The 27,512-nt window shown below is 41.9% G+C and overlaps 1 protein-coding gene across 1 annotated transcript in view; it reads right to left on the reverse strand.

The window, feature by feature from the left end:
- Nucleotides 1–27,512, reverse strand: part of ARFGEF2 (ARF guanine nucleotide exchange factor 2) — a 557,551-nt gene that overhangs the window by 254,676 nt on the left and 275,363 nt on the right. The window contains exons 24-28 of the mRNA XM_069243445.1: nt 20,263–20,303; nt 19,992–20,161; nt 18,411–18,562; nt 18,058–18,230; nt 16,567–16,727 (exon numbers count right to left, since the gene is read on the reverse strand). Coding sequence (XP_069099546.1) covers nt 16,567–16,727; nt 18,058–18,230; nt 18,411–18,562; nt 19,992–20,161; nt 20,263–20,303 — 697 coding nt within the window. The remainder of the gene's footprint in view (nt 1–16,566; nt 16,728–18,057; nt 18,231–18,410; nt 18,563–19,991; nt 20,162–20,262; nt 20,304–27,512) is intronic.

Raw genomic sequence — 27,512 nt, forward strand, 5'->3', positions numbered from 1 at the left:
ATTATTTTGACAGTAATAAACAAATCGTTTCCATTTATTCGCGTAGCAATGTCTTGTAGTAGGTTTTCTAGCCTGTTTGATGACCTCCATACATTCTTGTGTAAGGTCTAGGTGTCCGAATTCTAAGACTTCAGGAGCCAGATCGCTAGATTGAGCGATGCTGGATTCGGGTGTCTGATCTGCTGTTTGTGTTGAGTTAACAGATCTGGTCTGTTTGGTAGTTTGATATGAGGCACTACTGACAGGTCTAGTAATGTTGTGTACCAAGGTTGTCGTGCCCAAGTTGGTGCTATTAGTATTAGTTTGAGTTTGTTTTGACTCAATTTGTTTGCAAAGATACGGAAGGAGTGGGAGAGGGGGAAAAGCTTAAGCAAATATCCCTGACCAACTCATCCATAACGCATTGCCTTTGGAGTGAGGCTGTGGGTACCTGGATGCGAAGTTTTGGCATTTTGCGTTTTCTTTTGTTGCGAATAGGTCTATTTGCGGTGTTCCCCACTTCTGGAAGTAGGTTTGCAGTATTTGTGGATAAATCTCCCATTCGTGGATCTGTTGGTGATCTTGACTGAGATTGTCGGCCAATTGGTTTTGAATTCCTGGGATGTATTGCGCTATTAGGCGAATGTGATTGTGAATCGCCCAATGCCAAATCTTCTGTGCTAAGAGACACAGTTGTGATGAGTGTGTGCCTCCCTGTTTGTTTAAGTAATACATTGTTGTCATGTTGTCCGTTTTGACAAGAATGTGTTTGTGGGTTATTAGCGGTTGAAATGCTTTTAATGCTAGAAACACTGTTAGTAGTTCTAGCTGATTTATGTGAAGTTGTTTCTGCTGAATGTCCCATTGTCCCTGGATGCTGTGTTGGTTGAGATGTGCTCCCCACCCTACCATGAAAGCATCTGTTGTGATTACGTATTGAGGCACTGGGTCTTGGAAAGGCCGCCCTTGGTTGAAATTTACAGGATTCCACCATTGAAGCGAGGTGTGTGTTTGGCGGTCTATCAACACTAGATCTTGAAGTTGACCCTGTGCTTGTGTCCATTGTGTTGCTAGGCACTGTTGTAAGGGCCGCATGTTTAATCTTGCGTTTGGGACAATGGCTATGCATGAGGACATCATGCCTAGTAGTTTCATTACTAGTTTTACCTGATACTTTTGGTTTGGGTGCATGCTTTGTATTACGTTTTGGAATGCTTGTACCCTTTGTGGACTTTGAGTGGCAATCCCTTTTTTTGTGTTGATTGTTGCTCCTAAGTATTGTTGTATTTGACATGGCTGTAAGTGTGATTTTTGGTAGTTTAGTGAGAACCCTAGTTTGTAAAGGGTTTCTATGATGTTTTTTGTGTGTTGAAGACACTGTTTCTGGGTGTTGGTTTTGATTAACCAATCGTCTAGATACAGGAATACATGTATGTGCTGTCTTCTGATATGTGCCGCTACTACTGCAAGGCATTTTGTAAATACCCTTGGTGCTGTTGTTATTCCGAAAGGTAACACTTTGAACTGGTAATGCACTCCTTGGATTACAAACCTTAAGTATTTCCTGTGTGGGGATGTATGGGTATATGGAAGTACGCATCTTTGAGATCTAATGTCGTCATGTAGTCTTGTTGTTTGAGCAAGGGGATTACGTCTTGAACTGTCACCATGTGACAGTGATCTGATTTGATGTAAAGATTTAGTGTTCTGAGATCTAATATAGGTCTTAGAGTTTTGTCCTTTTTGGGTATGAGAAAGTACAGGGAGTAAACCCCTGTCCCTTTTTGCTGATTGGGTACTAGTTCTATTGCATCTTTTTGTAACAACGCTTGGACTTTTACCTGTAATAGATCCATGTGTTGTTTGGACATGCTGTGTGTTTTTGGCGGCACATTTGGTGGTAATTGTAGGAATTCTATGCAATAGCCATGTTGGATGATGGCTAGGACCCACGAGTCCGTTATTTCCTCCCATTTTTGATAAAAATCTGTTAGTCTCCCCCCCCCACTGGTGTTACGTGTTGGGGATTTGTGACACTGAAGTCACTGTTTGGTTTGAGGGGTCTTGGGACTTTGGAACTTCCCTCTAGTCTTAGGGAACTGTCCCCCTCTGTATTGTCCCCGAAAGCCTCCTCTCTGATATTGGCTTTGGTATGTGGGCCTGGTTTGTGAAGTTGAGGGTTCTGTGGTTTGAGCCCGAAACCCCCCTTGTGTCTTCCTAAAAGTGCCTCTGCTCTGTGGGGAGTAGAGCACGCCCATGGCCTTGGCCGTATCTGTATCTTTTTTTAACTTCTCGATAGCAGTGTCCACTTCCGGCCCAAACAACTGCTGTCCATTAAAAGGCATATTAAGCACAGCCTGTTGGATTTCGCGCTTGAATCCTGAGGTGCGTAGCCATGCATGTCTCCGAACTGTCACCGCTGTATTTACAGTTCTTGCAGCTGTGTCTGCTGCGTCCATTGCTGAACGTATCTGGTTATTTGAGATACTTTGGCCCTCTTCTACCACCTGTTGTGCACGTTTTTGGAATTCTTTGGGCAGATGTTCAATAAAGTGTTGCATTTCATCCCAGAGGGCTCTGTCATATCTTGACAGCAGAGCCTGTGAATTCGCAATGCGCCATTGATTGGCTGCTTGTGCTGCCACTCTTTTTCCCGCAGCGTTGAACTTGCGACTTTCTTTGTCGGGTGGTGGTGCATCTCCGGAGGTGTGTGAATTCGCCCTTTTGCGTGCTGCGCCAACTACTACTGAGTCCGGTGTCAGTTGCCGTGTAATGTACATAGGGTCTGTTGGTGGAGGCTTGTACTTTTTCTCCACCCTAGGAGTAATGGCCCTGCCTTTAACGGGTTCTTGAAATATTTGCTTTGCGTGTTTCAACATTCCCGGCAGCATTGGAAGACTCTGGTACTGGCTATGTGTGGACGACAGAGTATTAAATAAAAAGTCATCTTCGATAGGTTCAGCGTGCAGTGTCACGTTATGAAAAGCAGCTGCTCTGGACACCACCTGTGTGTAAGCCGTACTGTCTTCAGGTGGTAATGGTCTTGCTGGGTAACAGTCAGGACTGTTATCTGACACAGGTGCATCATAAAGATCCCATGCATCTGGGTCATCTTGGCTCATGCTTGTGTGTGTTGGAGACTGCACCACAGGTGGGCTAGCGATTGGTGATGATTGCGGTGAGCGCTGAGGTGATGGTGGCGGAGTTACTTGTTTTGCCACCTTTGCTTGTGGTGGTTTATCCTTCTCTTGGAAAGCCAGTTTCCTTTTCATCCTTATAGGAGGGAGAGTTCTTATTTTCCCTGTCTCCTTTTGGATATGGAGCCTTCTCTGTGTATAATCTGGCTCCCCTGCCTCTAGCTCCTGTGTGAATTTATGGCTTTGCATTTGTATGGAAAGCCCTTGCTCCTCAGTGTATGAACTTGTTTTCGGCTCCGAAGCCGGATGTTTTGGGATCGAAACCTTTTCCATTGTCTTTTTCGGCTCCGAAGCCACTTTTTTGTGTTTTGGTGTTCCGATCTCTCGGTGCCGAGTCATCTCGGTGCCAGTATCTCGATGTCGAGATTGTTCTGACCCGGTGTCACGGGCCGAGTCTTTTCTGTGCCGGTATCTCGACCGGAGTCGGATGACTTCGACACATGTGTGCCCTTTTTCAGTGCCGATGGACGGTCACCGATTTTTTGGGTTAAGCCATGGCCTGCCGGCGGTGGCGTCCCCTGGGCTCTGATGATTTTAACGTGAGTTTTGGCCGGGGATGTTTTACTCACGGTTTTCTGCGTCTGTTCTGTTTCGGCCTCGTCCGATTCCGAGTCAGCAATGGAGAAGGTTTCTTCTTCCTTGATGTCGTGGTGTCCTGACGGCGCCGACGCCATTTGAAGTCTTCTCGCTCTCCAGTCCCTCAGCGTTTTCCTCTATCGAAACGCTCGACAGGCCTCACAGGTATACTCTTTGTGTTCGGGAGACAAACACAAATTACAGACCAAATGTTGATCTGTGTAAGGATACTTGTTGTGGCATTCGGGGCAGAAGCGGAATGGGGTCCGTTCCATTAGTCTTGTAGACGCACGTGGTCGGGCCGACCAGGCCCCGCTGGGGAATCGAAACCCCAAAGGGCCACCGGAGCTCTTCAAAATTCGGTGTCGATCTGTGATAACTAACCCGATACCGAAAGCAAACAATACCGTCGAATTTTTCTGATATCTAACTAACTTTCCGAACCGAAACACGGAGCGCAAAGGAACACGTCCGAACCCGATGGCGGAAAGAAAACAATCTAAGATGGAGTCGACGCCCATGCGCAATGGAGCCGAAATGGGAGGAGTCCCTCGATCTCGTGACTCGAAAAGACTTCTTCTAAGAAAAACAACTTGTAACACTCCGAGCCCAACACTAGATGGCGGGATATGCACAGCATGTGTATCTGCAGCTACACATGCCATCGAACATATATATATCTGTAATATGCGCAATTTGTGTTGAAACATTTTAAGAGTACACAGAAGGCCAGAGTTTCTAGATGCAATATTGTATGGTCCTAGTATACATTCTTAAAACAGGATTTATATGACTGGTTTAAAATTTAATCAGAATGTTTTTCTGATTCTCATGTAAAGGAAAGTACTTGAATAAGAAAGTTTTCATTTAATTCATCTTGATTCCCCTACAGGTATCCAGCTATTTTGAAAAGTAGTCATTTTAGACTTAACTCTTAGATTGTTCATGTTTTCAGAGTGACTGGGCTTAGAATCATAGTCTAGTATTGATTTCAGGAGATATAATTTTCATATTGTGTGTTCTAACCTTTTTCTTACTACAGGTCTCCTTCCCAGCTGTTCCCTTCCTAATCCCCTCTTGAACTCTCTCAGTCTCTGTGATTTATCTATCAGAGTCTTGGAGCTGTTCAGTGGTGGACGTGTTGGGAACGTGCACAGACCGTGGTGACTCTGACATATGTCCCCAGAGGACGACTCTTGTACACTGGGAAGTCTCATGGGCTGCACATGCTAATCCCTGTACTTATCATGATCTCAATTATTTTGTGGAATGTTAACGGGCTGTTGGACCGCAACAAACGGACTGCAGTCCTCCTGTACATAAAGAGGCGTTCACCAAGGGTGGCCTTGCTACAAGAGACACTTTTAATGGAGGCCAAATGCTCCTTCCTAGGGCGCTTTGGATACAACCAGGTTTACCATTCAGGTTTTGTGCGAGGCGCTAGGGGGGTAGTGCCACTGCTGCATAAATCGCTTCCGCTGACAGTAATGAAGGTTCACGAGGACCCTCTGGGGAGGTATATAGGCATAGAGGGCCAAATCGAGGCTAAGGAATATAATCTGGTTTCCTGTTACATTACCCCAAAACTATTGCAGCCCACGATTGAGGCACTCTGATCTCTCTTGACATCCCTGCCTTCCGGATTCACCTTGGTGAGAGGAGATTTTAATGCGGTTCCGGACCCGAACCGGGATGTCTCGGCAGGGCCCAGCCCCAGCCGTCGCATCCAGTCTGCGTGTTTAAAGAGCTGGGTAGACTCCTTCAGTCTCTTCGATGCTTGGCAGGACTGGCACCCTGAGGAACGTGCCTACACCCACTGGTCTGCAGCTCATCATACTGAAGCCCGAATATACCTCATATGGTTACCGGCAACGGACTTGATGAATCTGCGATCCGTTCAAATACTTTCTAAGGGCATATCGGACCATGCAACGCTTCTATTGGGGCATGGTGCAGCCGACACAACAACCGACTTGGAGGTTTAAATGGTATCTTAAGTCCCCTGAATGTGCTTGGTTTGTAGAGGAGGAACTTAAGGCTTTCTTCCTCTGTAATGAGGGCTCTGTGGACGTTAAGGTGACACTTTGGGTGGCATGCAAACCCACAATGGGGGGAATTCTCAAAGGATAAATCCGCAGACGAGAGTGGCAACAGAAAGAGACGTGCGCAGACCCTGAGAATAAGATACCTGAGTTAGAGCGACAGGCCCGACAATCATATACACAGGGGATACAATGTCAGCTGGTGTGGGCACGGACAGAGCTCCAACAAATATCTCTTGAAGTGGCAAGGCTTCCACCAGTAGAATTTAGGGGGCGGGCGACAAACGAAGCAAGTTGCTTTACTGGTTGGCGACACAAGTGGCAGCGGCCAAAGTAGTGCCATCCATGTGTGATCAGGAAGGGAACAATCGGGTGCAGTTGTCTGCAACAGCTCACACCTTTGCGACCTTCTACCAAGATCTTTATGTTAGGTGTTCCCCACACCACATTTAACAGAGGGAGATTCTATTGTCTGGGGCATCCCAGTACCGACTATTTCACCCCCCCCCCCCCCCCCCCTTTCCAGAGACTTAGATCAACAGTTGACAAGAGAGGAATGAGGCAGTTATATCTGATCTTAAGGGGGGGGACTGTGGGACCAGACAGCTACCCTATAGAGCACTATAAAATGTTCCACTCAGTTCTGGTGCCTCATCTTCTAAACATCTACGAGGAGGTGTTGATAAAAGGGACATTTCCTCCTGAACTAGACTGTGCCATGATTGTGGTCCTGCCAAAAAAATTGACTGCCCGTGACCAATGTGCATCATATCTTATAAACGAACATATAAAGATGTATGCCAAAATACTGGCAACAAATCTCCCCTGCACACTGCCTCACCTCATCCACTCAGAATAATGGGGCTTCATGCCAGGTATAAGCAGGAGGCACTGCATCAGTCATGTCCAAGCCACTCTCTCTAGGGGCCCACAGCCGGTGGTAAACTGACCCTGCTTTTTATTGATTTCTGTAAAGCATTTGACATGATCTCATGGGAATATACTGAGGTGGTCTCCGAATTGGCATGGGTACTGAATTTACAAGGCTTGACTTCTGACTTGGATCGGGACCTACAACGTTGGAAGCCCTTAAACCCAATGGGGCGCACCGCTCTTCTTAAAATGATGTGGCTCCCCCGCTACCTTTATGTTTTGATGAACTTCCTATATCTTATACCACGGGAGTGGTTCCGATCATCGACATCTGAAATCACAAATTTCATATGGAATGGGGGCTACATAAAGTGGCCTTCAACATTACACAGAAATCTCCTTTTGAGGGTTTTTGGGCATTCCAGACTTGTACATTTAGTATCTAGCCGAACAGCTGGTGTCTGTCAATGACTGGTTTCCAGGGGGCGAAACAACGACCCCGCTTACCGACTTGAAATCTATTTAGTGGGTCTTAATGCTCTTCTGGGTCTGCTATATGGGGGTATCATTTCCGAGGAGATGCACTCATGTACTCAGGTCACTATAGGTTGCCGGAGGGTGGCCCTGCGTTTAATAAAATGGGACCTTTGCTTAACTCAAATGACTTCCCTGTGGCACAGGAAGTGGCTACACCAGCTTACAGCACTGAAAGGCTTCCAATGCTGGGATCGGATAGGCATTACCTACTTGGGGGATGTCTATAGAGGGGGAAGACAATTGTCTTTTCAAGATCTGAAAGAACAATATGGACTAAACAAAACACAATTTTTTCGCTATCTACAGAGGCTCACTTTCCCCCAGAAACTCAACCTCCCTGAATATAATCCGCTGGAAGCTAAGATGCTAAAGGGGAAGTTGGGGAAAAAAGCAGTATCCCAAATTTTCAGGTCATTACTTACGAATGCCCCGGATGGCGCTGCCCTGGAGGATGAAAACCACCGGGACCACAAGGCTGACGGCTTGCGACAGCCTGCCGGTGTCAGTGGTCCGACTGTGGCGGTTCCGCCACGGTCATAATGTGGTGGTTTCACCACCAGCCTGTTGGAAAGGAAGGAAATGTTGAATCCTTTCCTCACCCACTGGTTGGGCATGCAACAGTAGGCGCAAACTAAATCAGTTTGCTGCAGTTGTAGCGGGGAGAAGTCAGAAGACTGATGCTGCTGTTGGCTTGCAAGCTGCTTCCCAGTTACACACACACATCCGCAACCTATTGTGTGCTTTATGACTAACTGGGAAGGCTGTTTGTCAATATGCATGCCCTCTGCAATAGCTCTGAACTTCTAGAACTGATGGGGAAACGGTTTCACAGGGTACACTAGCCCCAAGGAATGATGTGTAGCTATGCTGTCTTTGAATATGTTCGAAAGCAGAGTCAGCCTTCACTCCAAAGAGGTGGGACCCATAAAAGGGCCTGTCCACTAGGGAGGATTGTACACATGGACAAGGCATGTCCATGTAGTACATTAACTGGTACCAACCACCCTGCCCAGATCATCAGTGGTATCCAGGACTGCGTGGATAACCTACTTTGCCATGTCCTGTCCAACATCTGTCATCTGTGCCAAGAAGGCCCTAAATCTTTCAGGGCAGCCATTAAGATCCTATCGGCCAAGTCCCAAGGAGCATGTGTTGAAGCCCAGAAGGTAGAATGCGTACAAATATCACAGTGCCAGAATGGTGGAAGAAAACTTGTGCTGCCAAAATAATCAAGCCTCTTGAATTCTCTACTTGAAGGAGCAGTTGGAAATAAGTTTGGATTCACTTTACTAGTTGAAGCCAGGGCAATAAACGTCTCTGGAGTAGGATGCTGAGTGAGAAAATCCAGGTCATCAGGCTACAGCCTATGGCACCTGGTCATCTGCTTATTCAAAGGGGGGCAAGAACATTGTTTCAACCACATAGCCATCAGAGGTTCTCTTGATGGCAGTATTAAACAGAAGTAGGGGCTCAGATGTTGCTGGGCCAGTATGCAGAGTATCTGTCAAAACGTTGTTTTGGTTTGGCCTCCAAACCACCAATGGAGGGCAGCTGGCTCTCCAAACCACTGATGCAAATGAGCTTCTCTCTTACATTGGTGGCCCACGTGGCATGAAAAGCTTTGCCTCTAGAGAGCTATCAAGCCCACTGCCATTCTGTAAATCAAAGTATAAGGCAGCATAAGTATAATAAGGGGCAAGCAAGCCATTACCTTTATTATCACCATCATCAACATCCTGAGGTGCATCTTGCTCAAAAACATGGTCAGAGTGGGAACCAAAACGATAATGAAGTCTCTGCTGGCAGCTGGAATGCAGTAGAAGCAAAGGTTTGGAATCGGTCTGCAAGAAGTTTGGTTGTGTGCTTGTAATTCTGTAAACAACTGTTGAGCCCGGACTTATGTTGATTCAGGATCCAACAATGGTACTGGCACCAGGTCATCCTCCAGTGGTGTTGGCACCTGTGTTGGGGGTATCAGAAACCAGCTTTGAACGTGGAGCCAGAATGAAAGTCTTAAAGACCTGGTAATGGGTTCTACAGGACAAACAGTGCTGGGGACAAACTCAGAGGTACTCCGACTAGCAGCCCCTGTGGTTCTCTTGGGACCACAAATGCATGAAAGGGAGCCAGAAACACACAGAATATTTGCGGCATCACCTCTTTAACTTCCTCAATATGCTGTGCTGTTGATGAAGAACCAGAAAATGCATGCCGCGTGGGGACCAACCGTGGAATCTGTTTCATGACTGGAGACCTCGAAGGAGTGAGACTTACCTTGTGACACCCTTGTCCCTTCTCTTTGGAATTTGAGTGACAGAATGGGTTGGAGCCCTGCTTCTCTTTTTTATTCTTATGTTTGCACATGGACGTACTGCAGGACTTCGAGAAAAAAGCTGAATGGCTGATAAGAGTGGCCCGCTTGCAAGTTAAAGGAGCTTGCAAGCAGGCATGGTACACCTAATACTAAAACTAATCAAATCAGGGCGATCAATGAAAGAGTTTGGAAATTACTTTACCCAGTAGGGTTAAAAAAAAAACCTTGTTTATATTGTAAAGAGGTTGCAATATTTATGATGCTTTGGTACATGCTCCTTTTACTTCAAATGCAAAGAAAAGACTGGATTTGAGAAGTATGTTAGACCTACCACCAATCATCGGCCATTTTCAATGCAACAATTGTCTGGCTTGCAAATTTACGGAGAAGAGCAAATATATAGAAGCGAATGGTAAAATACATCACCAATTTCGATTTTCAAACTGTAATACACGAAATGTGATTTATTGCATTACATGTCCTTGCTCTTTAACGTACATAGGTCAGGCCACACAGCCAGTTAAAACCCAGATCCTACAACATGTGTCTAGGATTAGGTGTGCAGTGCATGGTGCCCCATTGGTTGACCACTACATTGAAAAAGACCATAGACCAGAAGATATCAGATGGTCCACCCTTTATGTAGTGGAAAAAATAAAAACAGGAAGAGAGATAGCTTCTATTCTGGACAGAATGGAAGCACGTTTGATTGAGAAATTGGGGACTGCTAACAAGGGGTTAAATGACCTGACAGAAATGAGGTCTTTAATTAAGGTGTAATATACTTATTCTTACTGTGGATGTTTTCTTCTTTGTGAATAGAAATGGTATTTACTCTATTTACCCATTGTTTTCGATGTTGACTGAGCTGGTTTTCTACTCATTATGATTTTATTCTGTCATTTCAGTTATGGAGTATACATTTTAAGATGGCCGCCCTGTTAATCTTGAGTGGCTTTCGATGTACTAAAAATCAATAGTCCGCTTTTTTAGTTCTGGTGCTCGTGCGCGTAGCCACAGTGTTCTGACGCTGTCTTTCCGATAGCGTTTATGTATTTAATGTCAAAGGTTTTTCTCACCCGCCTCAGTTTTACTCTAGAATGCCTGACTCGCGTGGGATCACTTTTCTTCATGGAATTAGATTTGGTAAGTGGAGACGAACAGCTCCGGCATCTTCTGCGAGCAATTTCTAAATAATATAACGAAAAACAATGTTACTATGTTCTCTTTTTAGATCATTTGTAACCCCCGAGATGTCTTTACCTTCTGAGCGTGGCATTTTGTAATAATAAATCCATAAGGTTAGTTCCTCTGGCTACAGGCATGGGCACTAATCTAATTACAACTCTGAAATATATCACCTTTGGGTTGTCTTCTCTGCTTTTGTCTTTTCGGCTGGATTCTCTAACAATGTAAACAGGTAATCCTCTAGTTGTGACTTGAATATCCATGGTTTTTATCAATTATGCTATAATATGGAGTCTCTGTTTAGTTTAGCCATTTTTTTTATTTCAATCTATACACAGTGGTGACTTTTAGGGTGAACAGGGGTGTTGCCCACCCCTGGTGGTCTGTGTTTATAAAATAAGCACTACTAGTGCAGTTATAATGTGGTATATTGTGTATATATAGACACTGTTCCTGATGCCCTGAGGAGGCCAGATTTATAAAGGCCTAAACGCGTTGACTACAACTGTGGAGGAATATATGTTGGAATTTTAGAAAAATTGGACAATAAAAACATTGGACTGTATCGGATACTTATACCAGCGATAAAGGTTTGGCTGATGGACGATACGTCATTCACATTACCTCAATGTAACACTGCTCGCCGCTGAATGGCTAAGCAGTTTATAGGTTAAAATACAACGGTGCTTAAAGGAACTATTGCTTCATATGTTTTTAACATTGTTTTTGATGTACAGCACTTTTTTTATTGGTTTGTGGCATTTCTGTTTCTTGCTTGTATAATACACTTGGTGATTACATTGTTTGTTAGTGTGTTACACAGACATAAGAGTGGGACTAGTAGATACTAAGCATATTTTAATTTAATTGATTTAATTTGAATAAATAAATATTTCTCCAGTGAATAATTCATGTTTTCACTGAGGTCCTTGGTTTTGTATTTATCCCTAATGGGTATCTGTATTTTGGCAATGATAGAGTACAGGCATGTGTAGAGAAATCTCTGACTTCTTCCTTTAGACAACATAAAACCAAGCCTCCCAGAGCATGAGGGTGCACTTGTCACATGAATTAGAGTTGTGTCCTGAGGCAGACGCCAAACACATACCTCATGCTGGTCTGTCATGGACATTTGCTTCCTGCAGTTGTGGAATAGCTTGAAACGTGATGTTTTTGGTAGGAACATTGTTCTCTAGCACTCTGTGAAAGAGTTTGGAAGTCAACATAAAACCAGTAAGACTGTGCATGGAGCTCCGTATCTGTGACAGAAGGCACAGAATGAAAAGAATGGACATCGGCATGCAGGAAGTTATATGTGTGTCTGCACAGTCTCTTACAGGGTGGTGTGGAGTGCACGCAGAGCCACGTGATGCCACCTAGCAACGCACAAGAGCACTGCTATGAAAAATACATCTTCAGTTCCAGCTTAGAGCCTGTGGAATAGTCTAAGGTGAGGAATCTGTGAACAGAATTATCCCTCAGAAGTTTATAAAATGTTTTTTATCCTTGCAAACTGTGCATTATGTAAAGTGGCATGCTACATGAGACGGAAAAACTATCTTAATGTTTAAGTAACAAACAACTGCAAATAGCTTTGTTTTTAGGGTACACATACTTGTTTGCTATTTACAAACCTGTATTTACTCACAAATGCTTTTTGATGTAAGTAAATATTTTTGCCAGGGATGAGCAGAGAGCCATCAAGGGTACAGATGCCAGAAATGTGGAAAAGCCCACATAAGTACTTATTTGTGGTTATTAAGGACACATTTAAACACATTGAAATGAAGGGAATGGTAAGGGCACAATCACAATTGATGGTGGTGTGGGGGGAGGGGGGGAAAGAGTTTTATTTGTCCTGTGGAGAAAAAAGCAAAACCTACTAAACTGCACTCATGCACTGCATGCTCCTCACATTTCATAAAGTAACACTTTTTACAGTTTTGAAGCCACCATCTTTTTCTGATGAGAGTAGCTAAAATCACTGACAGAAGAGAACACTTACAAAGTGGACAGTAGGAAAATAAGAGGACACAGGGCCTGTGGGGATTCTTTAGAAGAGTCTGACCTCTATTGTATCCATAGTCAATAAACCTGTATTACGAGGTCACAATGGGCTACTGAAGAAAGGTGCAGAGTAAAAGACAAGCTGTAAATTTTCTGCAAAAAGTGTGCTCCTTTTCTCGATAAAAGGGTCATCCAGGGTACTCATGGGTTCTTCATGTAGTTTTTCATATATTTGTTATACTAGTGGAAAAGTCTTACGACAAGGATAATCTTCTAACCTTAGTCGTTTTTTGGTCCTATCAGTTAAATTATCTAACAATCTAATGTATTTTCGCCGTTGGTAAGACACCTAATAATTTGAATATTCACAGTTTTGAAGTTCTTTTTGGTCCCTTGTTCTTATTACTTTTCTCTGTACTTATTCCCCCCTACCAGGTCCTATTGCTCAACAGCTTTGTCCTCCTTGTCCCGCCTACTGTTTTTTACCAACACCTTTATTTTTCAACTTTATAGTGTTACAAGAAATTAAACAAGTACAGGAAAATCAATCTAACATCAACCAGTTGCCCGAAAAACCTGTCCATTGTACTATCCCTGGCACTGCATATACATGACACTGGTACATGATAAAGAAAAGCATAACAGTTTGGTATTGGGTAACAGAGGTGAAGCCGTACATGACAGCACATTCAGCATACTTGCAGTGTATCAAACCATCCCCAAGTGCACGCAGCCAGTTTGTCTTATATCTCCTCATGAGTGCTAGTGTCCACATTCAATCCAACTTCATTATTCGCGTAGGTATGAAAGCTCCCAAGTACCGACAAATATGTTGCAATATCATCCTGAGCCTTTTCATCATACATGGGCAGCCTAATGTATTGTTCTACAACCACTGCCCAATACAGGGCATCTTTGATCCACAGACTCACTTGGGGGGCTCGAAAACTCATTTTAACAATTGCCACCCTCCTCTTCGTCAAGAGGGGAGCAACCTGCATAAATCTGTAAGTAATTTTTCTGCCCTTGGGTTGGGCTACCGCTCCTTGAGGACATGCCTAAGGAGTAAACGCAAGCTGCAGCCCCATAGCCCCCACTCATCCACTGAACCAACTGATCCCAGTATGTTCCAACTTCCGTATATTGCTAGGCCAAATGTGAGAATGAGGCCCGATCCTCCCCGAGCTTTGGGCAATGTGCTACCTTATGTGGAAACATTTTACTGAGGGAAAAGGTGGTAATGTACATGCTGTGTAAGTAGTTGAAATGTATAAGCTGGAATCTGTTACTGCACGATACCTTGTGGACCAGTGCACAGGTCCTAATCCAGTCCACATCAGCAATGGTTCAAAGTGCTCCCTTTCCAAGCCAATCGTACCTGCATCAATGGATGACAGAGATCCCCCTGATGGCTTTATAAAGGAGCATTAATCAAATGTCCATCCTCCCCCACCTGAGAAGCCCACTAAAAACCTGTGATGGTACCAGGGCTGCCGGAAATGTACACCACAACTCTCGAGCAGTATTCTCTAGCTACGCAGAGCGTAGGAACTGACCTGCTTCTAATTGAAATGTATCGCAAGCTGCCTGAAAGGTAATATAAACCTCACCAGGGTAAAGATCTCTAGCTTGTGTGCAGCCACCACCCCTTCAGTGGTCCATGGACACGTCTTCGCGATAGCATGAATGGGAAGGCTGTCCCACATTCGCAACTGTCGATTAAGGGGCGCAGATTGGAGTAATTTTTAAACAACCCTGTCTCACATAGCTGCTATTTGCTGTATCAGCGAGGGAACCCATAAGGAACTGCACCAGTGGCATGCCGCTAGTTGTGTCTCTCAGTAATCTCTTTTCCAGTTATCCGAGTCCATAAGCCATCTTGGTGCATATTGCAAATGCTCTGCATAGTAGTAATGCTGTACAACTGGTAAAGCCAGTCCCTTGTCTTCCATTTCAATACCACTAACTGCGACAACCCACCCATACTAAGAAGGTTAGCAAACTGTCTAGTCTTCAGAATATCCCTTGGTGATTGGGGCACAAAGAGTTCTGCACAGTATAAAACCATCTTGGCTACGGCCACCCTGCCCATAAAAGAAAGGTGAAGTGTGTTCCAGAACCGCATAGACTCCTGGATGCCCTTCAGCACTCTTTTTATGTTGTGGTGAGGTTGCCTCACCGGCGTATGAGCAACCTTGACTCCCAAGTATCGTAACTGTTTCCCATCGAAAACCGGGCCACGGTAGATGTTCTCACATTACACCCACCAATCCCCTAGGGGGATTAAAAGTGTTTTATGGTGATTGACCCGAAGTCATCTCCAAATACTGTCATATGGCACATAATCCAGCCCTGCCTCCCTTGGGGAGCAGGCGTATACAGGTGCATCATCTGTGTAACGTGAAATAACTTCTGCAGTGTCCCACACTGGTATCCCTAAGTCCGCCATCTCCTGTTGTAACAAAACAGCCAAGGGTTATAGGGCTAAAGCAAATAGCAGGGGCGAAAGGGGGAAACCCTGTTGGATGCCCCTCCCCACATGGCAGGCAACCAAAACTGAACCACTCACTGTGACCCAGGCCAGAGGGTCCGTATACAGTAATAGCACCCTATCCAGGAAAGAAGGTCCAAACCCCATTGCATCCAGTACAGCCAACAGGTAGGACCATTACACTAAAGTCTTTCTCCAAGTCAATGGCCACTAGTGACATTTCCTCTCTCCTACTGTTGAATGGCTGAAGCTTAATCGAATAAAAAGGCTATTTCTCTGGCCTGATTTGCCCTCTTAGTGATCAGATTCCTCAGACATAAATCACACTGCCAACATGTAGTGTTCCTGAATGCTCAATGCTCACAGCCAAAAACATGCATTTGAACATACAGTTCTCATACCCCCTTTGTTTCACTTGGACTATTTACGAGCACTGCACTGTCACTCTCATATTTTAACAGTTGTGGGTGCAGTTGACAAATTATTGACTATGATTTTTTTTTTTAATGTACAAATTTGATTGCCCTCATAGCCAGTCGCTGCCCTTTGCTTAAAATTATTTTTCTCCGGGTGCTAAACACAGATCACCTTGTAGGAATGGATTTGTTGCCCAATAACATATTTTGAAAGATTACAAAGTGAATTCTGAAGGAACCATTGTTATTTATGCTATTGGTGGGTGTACAACTTTCACCTATGGCAGGTCCCAATGAACATCATCGGTCTGAGGAATTCAGGGGAGAGGCTTAAAGGAGCACCACTATCATAGTCAGCCTTCCGGCCACATCTCCACATATTAACACTTATCTTATATGATCCAGATACAAGAGGTACATGAAGTCTAGAGAAATGCACCAGTGTATCCCATCTTCACTATTGTAGGGCTGACTGTGAAGTGGAAAATAGCACACATAGGGTTGGGGAAAATAATACACCATCAGTGTAGATGAATATGAAACAGTTCTACGCATATGTTTAGAAACTTTAAAAAGGTAACTTATAGGCACACCCTCAATTTGTGTGAACATAGTTCCCAGTCTAAAATCTCAGCAATATGCAAGCATTCACCTAGGAATCACAGGACAAAAGACTGCTTTGTAAATTGGAGCATCATGCAGGAACATCATTAATAATGTCTATCAAAATTAGAACAAAACAAGATAGGTGCTTTGATTAAAAAAAAAAAACGTTGTTTCTAACTTTTCATGTATGACAACTCCCGAGTTACGCCATGAAGGTTACATGCATCTTTCCGAAGCGGTTACAGATTTTTCGAACTTAAATGCTTGGAACTTCAAACACTGCGCACTTTTTTGAAAACTGTAAATGAACTAGAAAACAAAATTGGGTGTCAATAGATACCTGTGGCCTTTCTGAAACATATTTAGCACAGTATCGAATAAGCCGGATTGCTTCCATGCTTGTATCAGGAAATGCAGCGTTGCAGGCAAATTCAGACAAGCACTTTACTGCATCCTGGAAGGAGTCTATTGCTGCTGGGAAATGCTGCTGAAAAATGTTTGCTGCAATAGAGAATAAAATGCATCATTCACATATAAAAAATTATCATAATTTATACTGTGTTTAGAAAAGAATACATTGACATTTTGTTGCCCCAAATCACAACAGCTTCTAATCATGAAACTGTAATGGAAAACAATATTTAGGCCATGTGCAGATAAAACATGACTGGTTCTCTTATTGGGCCTGTGTTGCATAATGTATATTCCAAAGGTTTCATGTGCAGTGTGTGTTTAACTTTTCTGTTTAGAGGAAATAATGTAATAAATATGATCAAAGAATATAACACTGTGTTAGAAAATAATTAAGAGTAAATAATACCTCTTCGGTGATAGCTTAATTTATTATCAAAGCTGTGAAATATCTAAATGTAAAACATTAATGTAATTTCAATTGTAGGATAAAATTAACCCCTCAAACAGATGGAAATGATAGTAATAAGGTGTCAAACTAAAAATGTTCCCAACTTTATTACACTAAGCCATTCTAATCACTATGATCTTAAACAGTGCTATTTAGGCTACAGCTCTTCTTCTCCCCCAATTCCTAAAATATATTTATGGTTCACTGTTCCATCTTGATGCCATGAGTTATGTGTTATGTGCAGATTCTTAAAATATATTTCCTGAAGGCCTATTTCAAAGAACCTCTACATTTGAAGATGGCAAGAACAGTAAGCTCAGCCCATTAATGGTGTGGCCTAGGCATGATCAGTCCAAACATTTCCTTGAGCTCTCTTAATATGATAGAAGTCAACTCAGCAACAAACTCTAAGAACACACATTTTCCTTAAGAAAACAGATTTTCTTTAAGAAATTGTGATTAGGAAATAAGTTCGGACTCAAATATGCCAAACCAATTTACTGGCAGAATTTGTCATCTGCATCAAGTATATATAAACTTCATAACTTTTAGCATAAATATTTTTGTTGTATCTCCTCTCTCTACCATCATCCACAGTGTAAAAGATGTATTCCTAACAAAGCAAATTATTTGGTCAAGTCTAGTTAGACTTTTAATCATGACTGCAGTTTGTGCTACTTGTACACATTAATCATACTGTGAATAAGTACTGTGTCAGGGCATGAACATTCTAACTTTCTTGTGTATTTCGACTTCAGTATCTTTTAAACTATGCATCAACAATTTACAATTTAGTTTCCCCTCAACTGCAAATGACCATACCTAATGGACACTATAGAACAATGAAAAGGCAAGTTGCCACACCAAGTACATGAATCAGCCACATATGGTAGTGCACGGTTGTTAATTGGTTTTAAAATTTGTTAAATCCAAACAAATGTGAAATAAAGTAGGAAGATGGGTACTTACTAATGATATGGCCTGCTGTTTGGAAACTTAATTCTACAATATTTCCATCATGGTCTGAGGCTGCTTGATGAAAGACAGCAAATATATTTTTCCAGCCTGAGCGAATATTTCCTGCTTGAGAGTTCACCATCTGAGCAATACAGCGTATCACCATGTCACGAATAACTGGGGATCTTAAATAAAACAAAAATCATACCCATGTTACTTCTCATTTACCACTCTGTCCTGCCCATTTTTATTACTAAGACATACAAATAGGTATTTTCAAGCTCAACTAAACTTTACGATTAAAACAAGACTTTAAAAACAAACAAAATGTTACTACGTTTTTTTCAGGAGAAGAGCATCCACACCTGTTTTTCTTCATAATATGTTCAAACGGCCGTAGGAAATCCTTCTGGAAGCGAAAGTTGGCCAATTCTCCCTTCTCAAGGAACTTCATTGAAAGCTGTCTTAGTGAATCAACAGCAAAAATGGCCACATCTTCGTTTGGGTTACACCCGACCTATGACAGTCAAAAGGTACAAGTCACCGAAAGTACTAAAGGTATAGTACAGGAGAAGTTTATTATTTATAATATTCTAAACATTTAGCGAAAACTATACATTGTCCCTACGCCCTGATGAACAAGGCTTTCTGTTAACAATCTAAGGTCTCTAATTTAACTGATTCTTTTAAGGTTCAACATCCTAGCCATCAATTACTAGGCAGTGGGGACAGCTAATCAGATGGCAGTACAAGACTCTCCACCCACCAGCACCTCAGCAGATGTCTACCAAGTAGGAACCAAAGTCCATTCTGCAGCACATGATTTTAAAATTGCTGGCAGGCATGAATTGCAGTGGTGGGGTCTGTAAGTTGTGAGATGGTGGCAGTACCCAGTTTTCACATAACCATGCTTCAGGGATTCCTTTCGGATTTTCTGTACCCCAGGGAGGGTATGGTAGCTCAAATGCATGTGATAATGGCATGAATAGACCTCCTGTGAAACCCCCTTAATAATGAAAGTAGCAAATCACAGGTGCCTTGAATTTCGGGGTTCCCCCGAAAAGTCCCTAGAATGTCTATGATTCACAAAAGGTCTGTAGTTCTCTGCCAGGTAAAGGTAAAGCGTAACAGGGACACGAGTATGCAATGGCATGATTAATTCTGCTACTAATGCACCATTCTCCCTCCTCTGCCTGAAAGCCCCTTAATTAAAGGATGATATCAGTGTTTTGGTGGCAGTAATGCAGGAGCCTTTCACTGGTGGAAAAGGTCAGGCATGGGTGCAGGTGATGAATTCAAAAAGACCCATATGGCTGCCCATCGAATACACCTACACATTCCATTCCTGTACTCCTGTTTTGTAACTCAGACAGGCTGTGACTACCAGATATACAATCTAGCTTGCATAAATTCAATATGCTAATATACCCCACTGCATTTGAGAGAACCTTTATTATACAAAGTACTGAAACACTGTGTGATCTACAGAGGAAGTTATTGAAAGAAGGCGCTAATTCAGTGCATAATGCACTAGCTTTACTTTTACCCTTCTGCAAGTCTTTGTGACGATTGTGTATTCCTAGCACTAGTTATATCTCTGCATGTCTTTTCAGTTTGCAGTAAAGTTAAAGTCAAAGTACTCTAGATATGCAATGTACTGTGACACTCAATTAGACAATACTTCTAAAATGTTAGAAACACCACTTTTGAAGAAGAGCATATTTCTTAAGCACTTTCTCCATTCTATAACAAATTAAATACTATTAACCCATAAAATAAATATGGTGGCTTTATTGCCTTTCGTGTTAAAACACAACAGAACACTTAAAAAAACATTTGAGCCAGTAATACTAGGAAAAGCTAGTTAATGAGAAGTAACAAGTAAGCAAAGTACAATGAAAAACCAAGAAGCAAAACCTGATAAAATTTCTGTGTTTTTTAAGTACCTTATTAAAGTGATCGCCAATCACTTGCCAAATCCGCGACCATTGCAACCGTATACGATTCATGTTGTAGTATGAGATCTCCACTATCTTCTGTAAGCTAAACATGCGAGGATGATGCGGAGAGGCTAGTTCATCCATTGAGACCGCACACAACCACCGAACAAAATCCACTTAAAAATAAAAAAAGATAAGAAAGACCATCAAGCAATTTTCAGGAAATGACAAACTAATTTAGTTTGCAAAAGTTTTTCCAAGTATTAAGAACACTTACCTATTGCATTTCCATCTAGCCTTGTAGAGCCAGTGAATATTCTGTGAAGATAAACAATTAACATTCAATGAGTTACTAGACATAGATTTGTACAGAAACACTACTACATGGTAATGAAAATCCAATTTCAAATACTACACCAAATTTAAGTAACTACACTCCCTCCAGTTTATTTATACTCAATTCCAGACACCTTACAATGGGTAGAGAAAACATTAGGATGGTGGATAGTCTATAAAAAGGATTAAAGTTTCCAAGTGGTCCCAGTCCAGATATATTCACTGGCCACCAAGCCTGTGGTATGCAATGAGACGGCTACATGAGCACTTTTAAAAAGCCATTCCATTTGGCGAAGGATCGTAAATCAAATTAATAAATTTTAGAAAACTAGATTTACAACACAAGGCTCCGCAATCCTTTGCAGAAACATTTGCATTCTCAGAATTTCTCTTCCACACATAGGAATGGGAAGACCTCAAACGTATGAATTATCCATTATCTCCGATTTCTTTCATTAAAATCTTTCACTAGAATTTTTACAGTCTTGCTTAATATTGATTGCATGATTTTCACTGAAGGATTAACTCTATACTTTTCAATTTGTCATCACTGTCATGGTAGAAGGATATACAGAGAATAAATGGCACACCAGACACAATTGTAAACATGGAGCCTTCTACATCCTTGTTATATAGGGCTCTAATCATGATTAATGCATTCCGAATCTGTTCCTTAACTATGTTGCTTTTCAAGTGCTGCTCAGTTACCAAGGCAAGTGCTACCTTCCCCTATGTACTCCTATAAGGGTCTTTAAATACCTGGTCCCGGTAGGGAAATCGCAGATAACCATCTTGCATCACACCTTCTCCCTCTTTTGGGTTTCCAATTCACAGAGTAAGGCAGAGGACCATGAATGTTCCCCTGCTCGAACCAACCTTGGTCACCACTTTAAGGGAGAAAAATCCTAGGCCTTGCTAAGTCACTTTCAGAGTGGCTAATGGGGGATTCACCAACGCTCTACCTTCTTGATACATTCCTCCACTTAAATCTCTCCTATCACTAGTGCTATGTGTTACAATATTCTTTTTGTATCTGTTACTTGTAAAGCTCTCCCCTGCACTATTGTTCAAGTCTGCCCTAAAGAAGGACTACAAATACAGCGAAATCCTTGTTTGCCACTGGGGACGACCTTTACAAACTCAAACAAATAAACAGCCTGCAGTACAAATATTGTGGGAAAAAGACTGAAACAAGTATTTGAAAATGCCTACCGAAAATAGAATGAAATGTTGTGGATGCAAAACAAAAAAATATATATATATATATTTAAGCATTATAGAGCCAAAGTAAGTGTGCTGGGAGCAAGAGCACAGGGGCTTCTTCATGCTAAAGTAGCAAAGGTATTTAGGATGAGGTGGAGAAGGGACAGCATAATTCATAAGCGTTTTTGCAATTCAGACAGGGAAGGGTAGAAATAGGAGAAAGTAAATGGGTATTTAGTGTTGAAGGAATGGTAGAATTAAGGGGAAGTTGTTTTTTTCAGGTTTCAGGAAATGGTAGAAATAAGGGGTGTTTAGGTTCCGGGAAGGGTAGTGTTATGGACTAGTAAAGAGTTTACAGGGTTCCAGGGTTGCTAGCGTTAAGGAGTATTTAAGGGATATTAGGGTTCAGGGAAGGGTAGCTTTAAGGGCTAGTTCAGGGTTCTAAAAGTTCAGGGATTGGAAGAGCTACTGGGTACTAAAAGATTGTTAGGGTACATGTCAATAAATTAAAGAATTTGTGTAATAAAAGCAACATATTACTTTAGTACATACAACTAAAAAAAACAATTTGCTTCCCTTTGTTCAAAAAGAATTCCAGACTTTGGTATATTATCCAATTACAGACTACCATCAGGTCTCCATTGCATGAAAAATGCACTAGAGACTGGGGAAAAAAATAAGGTAAAGGTAAACTCTGCTCACATATGAAAGCTATATTAACTACATTATCAAATATTCAGGAGATGCTTGATATCTGTGGCAGTGGCCGTATTTTTAACTTAGTCCTTCTAGACCAGTCTACTGCATTTCGCACCATTGACTACCAACTCCAGTTAAATCACCCAGTGGCAACAGCAGAAATTCCTTGGACAAAACTAGTTTGGTTTATGTTTTCACCAATCAAATATGAAACAGGCCACATCCAAGCTGATAGACTGTTGTTCAACAAGGCTTTCCCATGTCACAAAACAAATGCAATATATACATAAAGTCAAGGGCTGATATTTTGGTTAGCTCTACCATTCATTGTCAGGTATTTTTTGCTGTCACCATATTCTTCTCAAACTAAATGAGCATTCTTGCTTAAAAACCAAGCAGAAAATTGATTTTATAATCTTTAGGGCCACATGTCTCGAAGGGTTTTACCCATTCTGTGTCAATGGGAAAATGTGCTCATATATATGGCCCTTAGTCCTGTATGCTGAGGAAGAGACTAATCAAAAATAATATGGCACTAGCTGTTAAAACAATTGGACCCGTTATTCCATCAAAGCAACTATTTTCTGTACCCGACTGAATGGGAATCTCACAAAAGCACTGCAACAAGAAATGTCCTTTGAAAGTGATCTCTCCTTCATGCACACCACAAATACACAAACGTGCTAAAAAGTAGGAAGAAACCTGGGCTTTTGGTTATAAAGTCAGGTTTAAAGCTCAACAGGTAGTGCAGATTATGCAAGGAAATGGGAAGGGGTTTCTTAAAACAAAACACTCTCATCAAGAAAAACCTACCTCCAGTCTCTTGTGTCTAAATGTTGGGATGACCACCAGGTAACTATCAGAAGAGTGCTACCTACAATTAAGTGTATAGTGTACAAATGTCTGCTGGAGATAGCAATGTCCTTTCCAATAAAAAAAACACAGGTACATAGCATAGAGGCTTAAAGCCGATCCTTTTCAGTAATGACAATGTAGGAAATTTAGACCTGAAGAAAAAGAGGTGTGCAAATACCATTTTAGAGCAGGTCTAGCAATGGCATCTACTCCAGATGGTTTGAAAGTTCTGCTGAAGAACCCAAAAACAGGGAGCTACAATAGTTGAGATGACTATGAGTAAGTCAACTGCACCACCAGTAGGTGCTTAAAAGCAGGAAGTAGCAGCAATATTTTACACAGCACAGAAGTGTGGTGGCATATAAATAATTAACCTGTCCAGTGAGAGAAAACTCGTCAAGCAGGTAAAAACCAAGTTGCAAATTTCCTCAGCCAGACTAAGAGCAAAGCCCAGGGTGCCAAGTCATTAAATTTGACCGAACTGTAAATCAGTCTAGAAGTCTATGCCAACATAAAACCACAATAAACAGCAAGGTGGACACTGTTGTTACTAGAAATAAACAGTTTAATGTCAAGTGCATAATTCATAAATTTAACATAATATCTTATAAACTGAGAAAAAAGACTGATGCATAGATTGAAAAGGATGGGGCTCAATGCAGTGTGATGAGGAACACATTGATGCAGTACCTTGAACTCTGTGTGGAACAGAAGAAAAACAGCTTTATATAGGCCCAGTACTACTGAAAACAAGATTTTGAATACCCACCCCTAGAACAACCTTGACACCAAGATGTGAACGCATACTGTGTTGAAGGTGTTGGACAAACTACCAAATTACCTTTGGTTGTTGACAAACGCAGGTTGTCAAGGATAGAAACGAGAGCAGTTTCAGTCCCATGAGTGGGCAAGGGAATTACTGCAAATTTCCGAAAGCAGGTTGGCCAGACACGGTGCAAAAGCTTTCCAAAACATAGGTGGAATTGGGTCCAGCAGAGATCCTGATGAAATTGCTCAGGCCAATTCCAACAACACTTCAGCGGTTAGCAGATCAAACTGCAAAAGACTTGATGACTCATTAGTAAGAAGTGGACCAGACTCAATCTCTAAAATTATACAACTTGCCCATGCCATCGGGAGTCTTAACAGGAGTTTTAAAGTTGTCACATAAATTAGAAATGTTCTTCTCAAAAACATTGGAGGTTCATCACATAATTGTTGTGTGTGGTCAAAAAACTGCTTTATGCATGAAGGAGAAGACAGGGATTGGACTACAGCAAACATCTCTTTAGAAGGGTTACAGGCCCCCAAAATCTAGTTTGCAAATACATTTGTCTTGGTAGATAATACCAGCTTTTTGTAGGATTTTAGAGCTGATCTGAGCTTGAGTTTGGCCTCTGGTGTGTAATTTATATGCTGATCCTTTTCAAGTTCTTTACAATCAATTGTCTCATCTTTCAGGTTGCACTGTACCAGGGGTAGGTGGAAGTGCACAACTTTGCTGAGCTCTCTTCAAAGAAATCACAGTGTCTAAGTAGAGTTAATTCATTTGAGATGGTTCTCATAATAAGAGCACATCAAGCCATCTTCTGACATCACTTACGAAGCTCTTAGAGTATTCATACAATTATTGGCTGATACTGGAGCCCACGATCGACTGTAGGTGGGCCTACTCTTACTTCCTTTCAAACTACCCTCATAGCTCAGTCCCTTAATTTTAGCATTGAACCACGGAGAGATCCCACCAAACCTGGGGCATAATATCCATGCATATTACTAATCCCTCAGGTGCATCTAAGAATTTAGGTTTAGCCTCTTAAAGGGCTTTTTCATGATCCTATAACAATGTGTTCCAGTCTTCCGGGACATGATCCATTCTATAAATAAAGTTGGCAAGTATAGTCTTGTAGGTCATTCCATAAAATATGAATATACTTGTGTAATTATACCACTATGAAGTACTGATAAAATTCCCATTTGTTGCCCCAAAAGTCTGAGGTACAGTACAGTATTATGGGGCCCTTACCAAGTATGCTGCACATACTGTGCTCCAATTACAAATAGGAGAGTGGTAAATTCTGCCTGAAGAGCGGGGAATCATTTAGAAGAACTAATCTAGCATTTCAAGGCCCCTCTGTTTCCAATTGAACCCATAAATTGCTAAATTATCAGTAAGGATGCAGATTAATAAAAACCAGGATGAATTTTTGAAAAACGTATTTTTCTAGTGCCAAGCAGTGAGCACTGGCCTCACCACTGAGTTGTGTGTGGTTTGCATGAGAGTAAGAATCATATAATGGTAAAGATCACTGTGGGTAGTGAACTATTATTTAATAAATATGCACCTAGCACAGTGTCTCTGTGGATTTTGGATTTTAAATAAGAGTTGTGATACAGACTAGTCATATAATTCAAATGGCCATCAGGATTCGTGTGCACCTACATCTCCCAAGGTTGCATTCTGGGTTTTCTCCCACCCCAAATTTATGCCTTCATGTTTGTAACGATTAATGCTAGACATGATCTAGATGCTGGGAGTGGCAACATGCCAAAATTATAGTTATACCCTTGTTTTATGGTTATCGTAGGGGCACATATCGTACACATCCACATAGGTAAAGATTAAGGCATGATCATTGTAAATGTATTTTGCTTTATGCCCACAGAGTGCTAAGCTGTCCTTTACCATTCTGTCCAGACCCCAATTCACTAGGGCAACTAAGTACTGACCTATAGGGCCACATTTAAATTTGCATAGGCACAAGTGTGGTAATTGCAAACATCTGACATTCTTTGCATGTGTCCCAATTTATATTATGGCCCAAGAATTAGGAAAATTACTGTATCTGGGAAATAACTGAAGGCATCAAACTGTCTCTTTTAGTTTGCCAATAAGATATCTGCGTACAAATAAAGTTTTGAAATGCTCTACCAAGATGTGACTCCCTTGAGCATCTGGATACCTCTATATCGTCATGTACAATGGTTTCAGAGCCAATAGTTAAAAAAGTGTACCACATCTAATCTGATTGGGTCTAAAAAGTAACACATTCCAATTTTGGCTGTAGAACTTTCATAAAGCCAGCATACCTTGGCTAAGATTTTGGACCCACACTCACACTTTCAAGCAGGTACCAGATAACCCCCCACTTACTCCTATTCAAAGCTTTTTCAACATCTAATGTGAAGGCAAGCATTTCAAATAAACTGCCCCTCGTTTGCCACAGTAAATGTGATACCATACAAATGTGTTTTTTAGGCGAACGTACCCTAGATTTAGCTAAGGCAATGCAATGGACTCTCTCCCTTTTGGTAAGACGGTACTAATCACTTGGTTAGATTTCAGATTCAAGGTAACAAAATAATTTGCTTACTTGAAGACCTCATAGAAGAGTGGGACTACTGACATCTTCCTGGCCTTATACATTTCACTGCGAGAACCACCTTCACCCGGTGATTTGCTGGTAAGGAGTTCATCCGGGCTTCTGCGATCTTCTCTTTGGAGACCTCTCTCACAAGGCAGACTTTACCTCCCACAGAAAGGTGAGGTACTTTTAAATGCTGCAGGGGATGTCTTTTGCTTCCTAGCTATCCTCAAAAGCTGAATAGTAAATGTCTCCTCAGAATAAAGCAAATGTCTTGGTTATATTCAGCAGGTGAGTATCTAGAGATCCCTGTTTGGCCTTATAGCTACGATGCATGTCTGCATTCCTCTTTGCTGCAGCTGGACTTCCAACAGTCTTTCTGCCTTTTTTGTGTCTTTAAGTCAGCTTTACCTAAGCCTTTTCTGCCTGCTAATGTGTGAATGAAGCATCTGTTTGTTCTGAGGGGTCATGTATGCTTTCCCTCTCATGCAACATTATGAATAGGAAGGCATAAAGTGCCCTATATCAAAGTCCAATTGTATGGGGGAGTGGTTCACCAGTCTCCCTGGTAGTATACAATTGAAGACTAATATGGGTTTCCGAAGTAGAAAATAATCAAAGAATAATTACATGCCCTGTGGGAACAAGAGGACAGTGCAGTCTTTATCCATGGGGTGAAAATACATCATATGTCTTGCAATGCATGATTACTCAGCAAATCCTTCAACATCATCCCATCATTCCTTTTCTCCGTATCAGGTCGGCCTATCCTGTGAAGCATTGGCTCAAATACAACATTTCAATCTCAACTCAGCTAAATAAGTGTGTTTTTAATTTCCAAGAATAGACATGGTAATCTTATTAGTATTTGGGAAGTGTATTGACACTACTATGTAAACGCAATGTGAATCTTCAAATTGGTGACCATGTACCTCCCCTACAAGTCAGTCCAGGTTTTTAAAGGACTCACAAGGGAGGGGTTTATGGAAGAGTATTGCTACACCACATTTCTTGTACGGGTTACAGGCTTCTAGTGGAGTTTCTTCTAGTTAAAATGTATGACTGCTAC

The sequence above is a fragment of the Pleurodeles waltl genome, chromosome 7 (assembly GCF_031143425.1).
Source record: "Pleurodeles waltl isolate 20211129_DDA chromosome 7, aPleWal1.hap1.20221129, whole genome shotgun sequence".
NCBI lineage: Eukaryota > Metazoa > Chordata > Amphibia > Caudata > Salamandridae > Pleurodeles > Pleurodeles waltl.